The following is an 11,660-nucleotide window of genomic DNA, read 5'->3' on the forward strand; positions in this document are numbered from 1 at the left end:
TCTTGTGCCTTGATAATGGTGAAGAAAGGAGTCTTGCTTGTGGCTATGATTACACTACATACTGTGGGACTACTCGGGCAGGATCTCACGCCATCGTGCATGCCGCATTGTGCGCAGATAGACACCTGCAGACCACTTTCTTTGCGAACTACAGACATGCCGCATGGCAGGTGCACCCACGCTAGGAACATGGAGACAGCGAAGAAAAGGCATACATCGCAGTGCAGAGGAAAGAAACTACTGTGAGTGCAGAAGAAATTGGGTTACGCCAAGCCTGCTAATCCATCCATACGGCAGCCATTCAAGTCTGCTATAGATGACTCATGCACACCACAGCCGTGCCCCCACAGGGACCTGTCATTAATGAATGCACACGCTACACACGCCATCCAGCGACTCTTCCTTGAATTGGCATTACGCGAGGAACAAGGGGCGGGCGCGCGCAAGAGGTAGCTAGATAAGAAATGGTCCGCCGTACATACACGCTATGTGCACACGCATACATGCGTACGTCGGCACAGCGGCTATTAGATTGAAGCTAGTTGAATCAATGGACGGGCGCTCCGCCCGTGTCTACGACACGCGGGTTCCGGTTACCCTATCATCCGGACTATGTGCGAGCGATGACCACGCACCAGCCACCGCCGCCACCCTATACCTCGGACCTAACAACACGCGATCACACCATATCGCGCCGTCCAGCATCTAGGTCCGAAGCCTACGCTGCTTGCATACATACCATACGGTATTATTATCTACACGTGCTGTAAGAACCTTGCAGCCCCTGGTGCCGTGCACACCGTAATTGGGCCCCCTACCGCATCTGATCCATACGCACGTAATCCAGCCATCCATTTATCCATCCATCCGTCCGCACGGCGGACCACATACACCGCCATTATCCACCGAGCTAGCACTCGTTACTACTATTGCGGTCGCGCCAGTCGCACCCACACCGCGCTGCTGTACACGTCCCCATTCACCAGGAACATGTGGTACATGCCCGGGGGCGCAATGTTGATGTCGGGGGGGCTCCGCACCGTCAGCACGCCACCCGCCACCGTGCTGCTACTGCCGCTGCTGCTGCCGGTCGTCCCGCTGCTGCTGCCGGTGCTGGGGTCGGGCGTGTTGGACAGGATCTCCAGCCCGACCAGTCGCTGGTTCATGTCGAAGGAGTGTGTGTTGGAGCACGGGGCCGACAACACCACGCGGGTAATCACACCTGGAGTCCACACGTCGTAAGGGTCTGCCGCCGGGGGGGCTGTAGCATTCATGCCGATGCTACTGCCGGGTTGAGGCCCTGCAAACCCGGCGGGCCAGGCGTAGCGGATCTGGTGGGTGGTGCCGTACCCCATCACCACCGCCACGCCGAGGTCGTCGTGCTGACTGGGCAGCGGCTGCTTCGCCTTTGTGCCCGTGGGCGGCGGCGGCGGCGGCGGCGGCGGCGACGCGCGCGGCGGCGGCGGCGGGCTGGCGTCCAGGCTGGGTGCCAGGATGATTGGTCGGTCGGAGGGGAAGAACACGAAGGGCGGGTGGAAGATCTCGAGGCGGTAGTCCGCCTTGCCGGTGGGGGAGGGGTCGTAGGTCCAGCCCTCGTCCACCACGAAGCGCTGGCAGCGGTCGCAGCCCGCCACCAGGATGGTGCCGTTGGTGGTCAGGCAGGCTGCGAGGGGGGGGGGAAGAGAGGGGGGGGGGAGAAGAGAGGGGGGAGAGGGGGGGGGGGCGGAGGTCACGAGAGAGGTATGGAGGAGGGGCGGGGATGAGGGGGAGCATGTGACGACCTATTTGCCGTGTCGACGAGCTCTTCCCGCGTGCTCTCATGCAACCAGGTTCCTCTTCTCTGCTCAGCACATTCAGCTTACACATCCCCCCAGCCATTCAGCATTTCAGCTACCCCCACCCCCGTTGGCGTTGGACTTTTGGGCACTAACGAGCCCCACACCCGCCACAACCGCCGCACACCCTCCACACACCCTCCACACGTCCTCCACACGCGCCCTCACCCGTGGAGTGGTACATGCGCGGGATGCGGCTGAAGCCCAGCGACCGCACGCGCTGGCCCTGGGGTCGGTCCGGGTCGTACAGCTCCGCGAACAGCACGGGGTAGTTGGCCCGCGTGTCGCCGCCACTGGCGCTATCGCCCGCCAGGCCCGTCTGTGTGGGCGTGTGTTTTTGGGAGTTGGGGTGAGGGGTTGGGGGTTGGGGGTTGGGTGTGGGGTGTGTGGTGTGGGATGTTGGGGGCGAAGGTGAACTGGACTGAACTGCACTGAGCGGAATCAAGGAAGATTGAAAGCGCCGTATCTCAGGGACACTCACGAAGGACGACACCCTAGCACTGGCCCCCTCCCCGCCCCCAGCAAATTTACACTCCCTCCCCCCACTCCGACTCCCACCACTCCCACTCCCCCACTCCCACTCCCCCGCTAAAACAGCTCACGCGCCCCCTCCGCACCTGCGCTCCGTTGAGCAGAACCACCTTGCCGTTGGGCAGCAGCACTGAGTCGCCCATGAGGCGCGGGGAGCCCAGGTTCTCACCCACCCAAGAGCCGGTGGGGCCAAAGCTGTGTGCACGGCAGGGAGTGAAGAAGGACGAGTAAGTAAGGCTCAACCGAACCAGACACAGCTGTTGCTCAGACCAGAACCCCTTCGCGCTGCTAGAATCTTGGGTCCAGTTTTTTTGGAAGTCAAAGGCCAAACATTATCCGCGCTAGGCGGGCTGGTACCGTATTCTGGGTCGCTGGTTCCCTGGGCTCAATGACTAGCTAGCCCCCTTCATCTCCCGTCCCGCCCCCGCCGCCTCCGCCGGCACCGCCCGCCTCACCCCCTCCCTTTCCCCCACCCTACGCGCTACACCCCGTCTGCCTGTGCTTCGCTAGCTTGGCCTGCTTGGCTTGGCCCTAGTTTGGGCTGGTATTTTCCATCCCCTCACCCATTTCCCCCACCCCACCTGCCCCCTCCTCCCCGGTTGTGCCCACGCACCTGTAGTTGCGGGTGACTGGGTCGTAGGCGCTCAGAGTGAGCCGCTGCGCCTGTTTGGCGGCGATGGTGGACAGGTTGCGAGTGGCGCGCTCCGCCTGACCGCCGAACAGCACGACCTCGGCCTGGGGGAGAGGGGAAGTTGCGGATAGGGCGGGCGGGTGGGCAGATAGAGCGGGGTTTGACAAACCGTGTGTGTATGTGTGTGTAGGGGGGGGGAGAGTGCAGTCAACATCACAATCGCCGCCACACTCCTACCCGGCCTCTGGCACGCACCGTGGGAAGCCCCGTACTCAACCTCACACGTCCCAGCCCTCGATCCACCGCATCTATCCCGCCCTGCCCTGCCCCGCCCATCTCCCTACACACACACGCACACACACGCACTCACGCACAAACACGCCCCCACCGTGTATCCGGTCTCGGGGTACAGACCCAGCATGACGCTGGTGCCGGTGAAGGGGTACTGAGTGGTGGCCCAGCCGCGCAGCCGGGGGAGGTTCTGCAGAAGGCGTGGGAGCGATTGAGCGCGAGAGTGTGAGGAAAGCGCCAGTGTTTGTGTATGTGTGTGCTTGTGTGCATATGGGTTTGTGCGCGTGTGTGTGTTGTGTGTGTGTGTGTGTGTGTGTGTGTGTGTGTGTGTGTGTGCGCGCACATGGGTTTGATTGTGTGTGGGCGCGTCAGAGTGCGGCCGAGTGTGTGTGTGGGACATTGCGTGTATGTTTGTTAGAAATTATGTGTGTTCAGTAGTTTCATCACTTCCTTATCCCCCCTTCCCCCTCCCTCCCCCTGCCCTGCCCTGCCCTGCCCTGCCCCGCGCTCACCTGCATCCAGGTGTTGTTGGTGTAGTCCAGGATGAAGCCGGAGCGGCCGCAGAAGGTGAACAGCAGGCCCGAGGGCAGCACGTAGTTGAAGGGGTAGTAGACCTGTGTGAGGGGGGGAGGGCGAAAGGGGAGAGGGGGGATGAATGCCAGTCCAAACGTCAGGGGCAGGCAGGTGGAAGGGTGGGGATTGATTAAGTCAGAGGGTACGGTAGGTGGCGGGGCGCGATAGAGGCATGAACTTCTACTTCTAGGACACATTGGTTCCCAGCCCACTCCAACCCCTTTCCCCAAAACCTGCAGCCGGCTTGACCCCATCCCCTTCCCATCTCCATCGCCACCCCCATGCCCTTCCCATCTCCCATCACCCCGGCCCAACCCCCCCCCCCTCCCACCCCTCCGCCCACCCCTCCTTCCTCCCCTTCCCCCCACCCACCCCTCACCTGCTCCGCGCTGTCCAGGTAGTTGGGCTTCATGGCGAATGTCCGTGTGGTCCCGTTGCTTGGGTAGAACATCTCCCAGAAGGGGTTGTTTGCGGTGCCCGCGCCCACACCCTGCAGGCGTGTGTGTGTGTGTGTGTGTGTGTGTGTGTGCTTGTGTGTGTGTGTGTGTGTGTGTGTGCTTGTGTGTGTGTGTGTGTGTGTGTGTGTGTTTGTGTGTGTATGTTGTAAATACCAAGCCAAAGCCAATGCCAGTGATGGGTCATTGAGTGATAATGATCGTGTCACATGCACACACACGCACACGCACCTGTGTTCCTCCCATGACCAGCACATTGCCGTCTGGCAGCAGCGTGGCAGAGGGGTACCTGCGCGGGTGGGAGGGGGAAATGGGTCATTTGTACGGGTGAAGGCGTGGTATCGATGTCGGGTTCTGCGTCCCGGTATGTTTGGGATTGAGTTGACCCCTCCCCATCACCACACACATACACACACGTATCCATTCAACCGTACGCAAACCCACACGCCAACACCCGCAGCCCCCAGCTCTCTCTCCCCATCCCTCACCAGCGCTTCCAGGCCATCTCTACGACCTTGCGCAGCTGCAGGTCAGTGCAGGTGCGGTTGAAGGTGCGGATGGACTTCATGCCGTCCGGGTAGCCCGCGTTGGCCTGTGGGGAGCGAGGAGGGGAGGTGAGGAGGTGAGGAGGTGAGGAGGTGGGGAGGTGGGGAGGTGGGGAGCAGGTGGGGAGGTGGGGAGGTGGGGAGGTGGGGAGCAGGTGGGGAGGTGGGGAGGCGGGGAGGCGTTGCGTGTGTGGAGGGCGGTAAGGGAGTCGGGGGCAGGCAGGAGGGGGTGGTGAGTACTGCGTACAGGCATTAACTGCCGTACTGCAGTTGCTGCTGCGTGAGCCAGCGACACGCTCGCTCCCAACACTCACTCCCACTCCTAGCGCACCCACTCCTGCTGCGCCCACAGCTCACCTGGTGCCCTCCCACAATGAGCAGGTCGCCGGTGTCCAGAAAGGTGTGACCCGCACAGAACAGACTGCAACAGCAGCAGCGGGGATGGAGGAGGCAGCAGCAAAAGGGGGGAGAGAGCGGGTCAGGCGGGGGAGGATGGAGAGGATGGGTAGAAGAGTCAGCTTGGTTGGCGCTCCCACCCCACACACATACACACACACATACACACGCATACACACACTCCTTCCCTCCATGTCCTTGCTTATCATCGGGACCTATTTCGTCCGGCTCGGGCACATGACCCCTCCCCCCCTCTCCCGCCATTTCCTTGTTTCCTGACCCACCCGTCCGGCGAGTACAGGTGCGTCCAGGCGCGTGTGGGGAGGTTCAGGAAGCCCGCAATGTTGTGGCTGCCGTCGGGGTGGCGGCCGCTGGGCCGCTCCATGAACAGGAAGTTGTCGGTGCCTGTGTGGTGCCAGAGAGGGGTGCGTGCGTTAGTGAGGGGTGCGGCAGGGGTGAGGGGTGCGTGCGTGAGGGGTGCGTGAGGGGTGCGTGATTGAGTGGTCGTATTGTAAATGTGTACGCGGTGCGTGAGTGGTGCGTGCGTGGCGGGTGTTGTGGGTGTTGTGGGCGTTGTGGGTGCACAGCAGCCGCGGGGGAGGTGCAAGGTGGCGGGGGAGGCGGGCGAGCAAGGGGCAAAGCGGGCTGGCCTGCACGCGCATGTGAGATGTACGGCAGTAGATTCACACACACACACACGCACACATACACACACGCACCCGGTACGGCCATGAGGTGTACGGCAATGATATTGGCGCTGCCGATGAACTCGTACTGCCCGTGTCGCGACCCGGGGGCTGGTGGCGGCGGCGGTGGCGGGCTGGGCGCGTTGGCATCGCGGGGGTGTGGCGGTGGGAAGGGCGGCCACTCCGGCTCGTCCATTGAGTTGTCGGCGTCTGTGGCGTTGCCGGCGCCACTGCCGCCGCCCATGTAGCCATCCTCGCCACCGTATTCACCGTCATAGCCATCACTCGGGCCGGAGCTTTCTTCGGGAGAGGGCAGCGGCGGAGGCGGGAGGCTGGTGGGTGGTGGGGAAGGGGGCGGCGGGGAGGGGGGTGGAGGAGATGGGGGAGGAGGGCGGGGCGGAGGCACGGGGGGCCGCGGGGAGGGGGGCGGAGGGGGGCGCGGGCTGGGCGGGCGAGGGCTGGGGGGTGGGGGGCTTGGCGGGGAAGGGGATGGGGGTGGAGGTGAAGGAGTCGGGGACGGTGGCGGCGGAGGAGGAGGAGCTGGCTGGGGCGGTGGGCTCCGGGGCGGCGGCGCGTCAGTGGTCTCAAGCACAGTTGGAGGCGCGGGCAGGGGCGGCTCTGTCAGCGGCCGCACCGGCGGCGGCGACTTGTGGCGGCGGGGAGGCGGCGGCGACCGGGGCGGCGGCGACCGGGGCGGCGGCGATTTCTTATGCTTCTTGGGCGCCAGCGGCGGCGTCGCGGCGGCGCCGGCAATGATGGTCATGCCGCTGATACTACTGCCACTACTGCCAGCGTTGCTGTCTCCCTTTTTGGCTTTCAGTAGGCTGCGCCTGTGCCCGAAGGTCTGGCCCTGCTGCAGCTGCGGGTCCGCTGACCAGGCCAACTGCTCCGACCCACCATCCGTGGCGGCGGCGGCGGAGGCGGCGCCGCCGGCAACCTCTGCCGCCGTGAGCCGAGCTGACGTCGCCGCCGCGGCAGAGATGGCGGCTGCTGCCGCTAGCTGCGGCCGCCGCTGCACGTGCCAATGGCCGCCGCCTAGAGCCTTCAGGCCCCGGCTGTGGTCTGCTACGGCCTCAGCTGAGGCCTCCTCGGCTGCTGATGCTGCTGATGCTGCAGACGCGATGAAGGGGGCCGAAAGAAGCAACAAGAGTAGCGGCAATAGCATGGCTGATGCCGCAGCTGACGTAATGGATCCGCGGCCCGCAGCAGAGCTGCTGCTTTGGAGTGGCGCCATGGCGGGCCTTCTAATTGCTCGCTGCCTCAGGTATCCAATGCAATCTGGCGGTGGGTGCAGGGAGCGAGGAGGAAGGCGAATAGTGAGGGAGCGTGCTTGCGCGAGGTGCGTGCGCTGAAGCCATGGCGGTGCGGGGCTCGGTTTGTGCCGATGGGAGGAGGGAGTTCTGGGTTGGGATGGGGCCGAGTAAGGGCGGCTGGGGGACGGTGCGCTGTGCCCAGCTCTCGCACCTGCGTGTCCTCGGGTTCGCCTGGCGCCAGTAGCGTGTGTGCTGAAACGGTGGCCGACGAAACCGTCACAGGCCAAGTTTGAAGCTACCACTGCGGGTCCAGAGTAAAGCTATCGGCTATTGGCGTGATGATGGAGTACCTTCCTGCGTGGCGTCGGCGCGGACAACAACAGGAGCGTCGTTGTGTGCGAGCAACATCGGTGAGCTGCGGGCACACGCATTCGCACGCCTAGAGTTCTTGCATGCAGTTGCGACATAGCTGCACGTGCTTGTCCGCATCTAGCACTTGGAAGCGTTTGCTTGGAGGCCAGTCCAATTGAGTGCAACAAGAAGGAGCGCGCCCCTGGCCGATTCACCTTGAGGCACCAACCGTGCGGTTGGTGTTGCGACGGGACTCTGCGGCGAATGTTTCTCACGCGCTGAAGGACTGTCGAGTGCTAAGATGAATACATGCCTATTAATAACGCAGCGTGGGAAACAACAAAACTATTCAACGTAAATAAATGCTTGCTAGGGTGCGCGATGTTATTTGCGCACTCTCTATTGCCTCTCAACAAACACCCTGCTTCAACTTAAACCCATGCAAGTAGCGCGGCACGTATAATTTCGTGCGGCAGACGTGCGTTACTTACCGTCAGACGGCGTGTGTGCGTTGCGGACCCTCCGACTCAGGGCCCTGCCGCGAAGCCCGTCACGTAATGAACCTGGCCGAAATATTGATCACTAGCTTTTGGTTGCTTTTGGTAGCAATATTGTGACGGCTTGAAGGGGCGCTGCAGGAGGCCTTAAAAGCAACCCAACGACCCGCTTAAAACCGCCTCGGTTGCTTTACGGCGAGCTGCAGCCAGCCTTCACTGCCCTGATGCATGGTTGCATGTAGTGTGTATAGTTCAATATGGCGATTCGCCTTGCAGCGTAAGTCAGTTAGCTCGCCAATGTCAACTTCTTCGCTTTCCGCGGTCGAGCTGACTCAAGGAGCATAAACCGCTATCACGTATTACATCAAATCAATAATAATACGAGCATGGGCGTCGGGCTTGCGGTGCTCACCTGGAGTGCAGCTGCCCACGCCCGGAGCTAGTCAGCCGTGGACCTGAGGCTTGCGAACTTCGTGGATTGCACCGGTAATTGGCTGCACACATCCAGCCATTATTATGCTCCTTCCACTGGTGTACGATTGCAACCCCGCCATGACCCAGTGCCTGACTTGCACAGGGCACAAAGCGTGTCGTTGCTTGTGTTCGCGGCCGACATGTTCGCCACATGTTCGGTAAATTGGATTAGGAATGCGTAGTTTCTGATTGCCCCCAGCCGTTAGCACTAAAGGCGCCCAATTCCCAGGGTGCCCCAAATTGGGCCACCCGCCCGATTGGCGCAGCCATGAAGCTCTAGGTCACGGCGCCGCGGCTATAGCAATTACTTATATAAAGGCGATGCTGTGCCACGGCGGCCGGTCCCCGGAGGCCTCCGGAGGCCCCCAACCGCGTTTGGGCCAGCCCAAAATTTGGGCCATCGACACCTTTGCACCCAGGAGCGCTGTTGGGGCCCCGCTACCGCAGAGCGTTGCTTACATGCATGCTAAGGAAGCCATGATTGCTGACCACGGCTTCAATTCACGCTCACGACTGTACAATGCTCGATGGACCAGCATGAGCAAAGAAGCTTTGCCGCCCTAGCCCGTATTTGTGTCCCAGAGCCCTGCATTTCAACGTTTCGTGCATTCAAATGGATTCTAGGAAGCCGCGGGGGGGCTATCGACCGCATGTTGAGCGTCCTCGGCCAACGGCCGGCCATGCGCGGCAATTTCGGGTGCGGAGGCTCCCGGAGGCCCGGCGAGAATGCCCAAGCCACTCCCAGTGCTATTTTGATGTCTATAGGTATCGTAGCATACGCAAAACCAGCAGGCCGGCGTGTGGAAGAGGAGTATCAGGGGTGGCCCAAATTGGGGCACAGTGGCCAAAATGGACCAATCACCGACCGGCCCGAAAGTGCGCGTGTTGGCAATTCCAACAATCCCACAATTGCTTATATGTATAACTTCTACTGTTTAGGCCGGCAGGCGAGCCTAGAACGCCCTCCAGCGACCAGGGCCCGAGGTGGCCCAATCAGGGGACTTTTAGTGCTACGCCTAAGGACTGACATATGTTCATGTAGCTGCCGTGAGCGCGCTAATGGATGGGCCATTCCCGGCGTCACAACCCCCAGCACAGACCCCCCTGGCGCATGCCCTGGTGTCCCAACAAACTGCCAACGAGGGCCTTCGTAGTCCCCCCCCCCTTCCGCCCGCCTTGTGCAGCAATGCGCATGCCCAACCAAACTACAATGCTCGACGCGTGTGGCGTTTCGCAATCAATCGGGGCATGGGGTATGGGCCGTATGGCAGGTTTGGGGTCGTTTGTCCGCGTGGGCGACCTCGACCTGCTTCACATGAGTACATGCAAACCTATACTATCAAAGCGGCAGACCAAACCAGTCACAAAGTTACTTGCGCCCGCTCTTTGCCAACTTGAGCTGTGTGACTGAGACATTCATATACATTCATGGTGATTGCAAACCAAACATACATCGTATAAAATGATTCTTCAGCACACGCAAGCTCTGAACTCAAAGCGGATTATTCTTGCGTCGGGCTCGCCGCGGCGCCGCGAGCTGCTCGGAAACATCGGCCTTAAATTTGAAGTAGGTTGGGAATGATGGGCGCTCTGGTGGCAAAGGGCCATACCGCAGCAGCCGAGGGGAGTAGCCACCCCTGCTCGGGGACGGGGTGCGGGCGGGCAGGCGCTAGGGCGCCCCTGAGCCCGGCGAATCACCTTACTGCGTTGTGCAAGCCGATCCATATGCGTGTCTATGTTTGTTGGAGGGGCGTATATGGGGGGCCGGGGTGGGGCTGCGGTGAAGCACTGCGCGTTGTCGCAATGTCGCACCAAAGGGGTGCCGCCACCCGGGGTGCACGCCATGTTCAGGGTACCCCCCAACTTCAAGGGCCTAGGCGGGGTGCTATGTAGGTTGGTCCGCTCTGGAACATACACATGCATATCAATACACCCAACCCGTTACGAGCACGATCGGAGGCCAGTTTTGCACAACAATGAGCCGGCCGGGTAGGCACGCATATGTGTGTGCACGAGGCGTGGGGTGCCGCCTGCAGTGCATGGGGCGCACGTCCGCGGCGGACAGCTGTCCGCGCAACCTCTTCCCCTTCCATCCCCCCCTTCAACTGCCCCTCCCGCCACACACATACACACACACGCACACACACACGCACATGCACACACGCAGGTTCTGGTGTCCTCCTTTGACGAGAAGCTGCCCAAGGACAAGTTCGCAGGCGGCGGCGAGTATGCGCTGGAAACGGCGAGACACAAGGTGGGCGGGGTGGGGTGGTTGGGTGGGCGGGGTGGGGGATGCCCAGGCCCAGCGGAAAAGTCCCGTCATCACCAGAAAGCCCATCCAGTCACGAGAATGCAATGGGGCGGCAGGGAGGCGGGTGGGGTAGGTGCAGGCCAGAGCGGCGCGGCCCTGAGAGAAAGGGAGGGGCCCAGAGGGAGGGTTCGGCCCCCACTGCGGCTTTGCTGGTGGCGAGTGAGTGGGGTGGCGACATTGGTAAGCGAAAGGGCGAGATTCCGCGGAGGGGGGGCTGCTGAGGTACCCAGCCTGTAGTACCACCACCACCCACTCACTCACAACCTACTGCTCCACCCACCCACCCCATATCCACCACCACCCACCCACAACCCCACAACCCCACAACCCACTGCCCCCACCCCCTGGGCCCTGCAGGCGCTGGACGTGGCAGGGCTCGTGTCGGGGCCTGCGGACTTGATCATAAGCGCTGACACGGTGAGGGGGCGGGGCGGGGCGTGAGGCGTGCGTGTGGTGATTCACTCCGGTTTTAAAGTACCGGTTGGGCATGTGCCGAAGTCTGTGGCGGTGTGTGTGTGTGTGTGTGTGTGTGTGTGTGTGTGTATGTGTGTGTGTGTATGTGTGTGTGTATGTTGTGTTGTGTGTGATGTGTGATGTGTTGTGTGTAGATTGTGCATATAGTGTCTCTCCCTCCCGCTCTGTCGGTCTTCCCGCTGCGCACCTACCTTCTCCCGCCCACCGCTCCAACCGCTCCAACCGCTCCTGCAGGTGGTTGAGGCCAACGGGCTGATCCTGGAGAAGCCGGATGACGAGCAACACGCCTTCGCCATGATCTCCAGGTGGGCAGAGGGGTGGGTGGGTCGGGGGGGTCGGGGAGAGGTGCGTGGGTGG

The 11,660-nt window shown here is 62.0% G+C and overlaps 2 protein-coding genes across 3 annotated transcripts in view; one reads left to right on the forward strand and one right to left on the reverse strand.

The window, feature by feature from the left end:
* Nucleotides 1-2: 2 nt before the first annotated feature.
* Nucleotides 3-8,398, reverse strand: CHLRE_05g243450v5 (uncharacterized protein). 2 transcript variants are annotated; one of them, XM_043062450.1, is made up of 15 exons: nt 8,039-8,398; nt 7,763-7,860; nt 7,408-7,550; nt 5,977-7,221; nt 5,542-5,662; nt 5,219-5,282; nt 4,805-4,908; nt 4,548-4,605; nt 4,241-4,351; nt 3,801-3,902; nt 3,386-3,478; nt 2,980-3,101; nt 2,453-2,561; nt 2,004-2,154; nt 3-1,663 (listed from the first exon to the last, which is right to left on the reverse strand). In XM_043062450.1, exons 4-15 carry the CDS (start codon nt 7,106-7,108, stop codon nt 927-929), a joined length of 2,904 nt encoding a protein of 967 aa, XP_042924693.1. In that variant the 5' UTR covers nt 7,109-7,221; nt 7,408-7,550; nt 7,763-7,860; nt 8,039-8,398; the 3' UTR covers nt 3-926. The 2 variants fall into 2 exon arrangements, with proteins under 2 accessions (XP_042924693.1, XP_042924692.1); XM_043062451.1 differs by lacking the exon at nt 8,039-8,398 and having other exon boundaries at nt 7,763-7,898.
* Nucleotides 8,399-9,858: 1,460 nt separating this feature from the next.
* Nucleotides 9,859-11,660, forward strand: part of CHLRE_05g243451v5 (uncharacterized protein) — a 4,025-nt gene continuing 2,223 nt past the window's right edge. The window contains exons 1-4 of the mRNA XM_043062452.1: nt 9,859-10,085; nt 10,686-10,772; nt 11,187-11,246; nt 11,538-11,608. Of these exons, the coding sequence (XP_042924694.1) occupies nt 9,981-10,085; nt 10,686-10,772; nt 11,187-11,246; nt 11,538-11,608 (323 nt within the window). The 5' untranslated portion in view covers nt 9,859-9,980. The remainder of the gene's footprint in view (nt 10,086-10,685; nt 10,773-11,186; nt 11,247-11,537; nt 11,609-11,660) is intronic.

The sequence above is a fragment of the Chlamydomonas reinhardtii genome, chromosome 5 (genome assembly GCF_000002595.2).
Source record: "Chlamydomonas reinhardtii strain CC-503 cw92 mt+ chromosome 5, whole genome shotgun sequence".
NCBI lineage: Eukaryota > Viridiplantae > Chlorophyta > Chlorophyceae > Chlamydomonadales > Chlamydomonadaceae > Chlamydomonas > Chlamydomonas reinhardtii.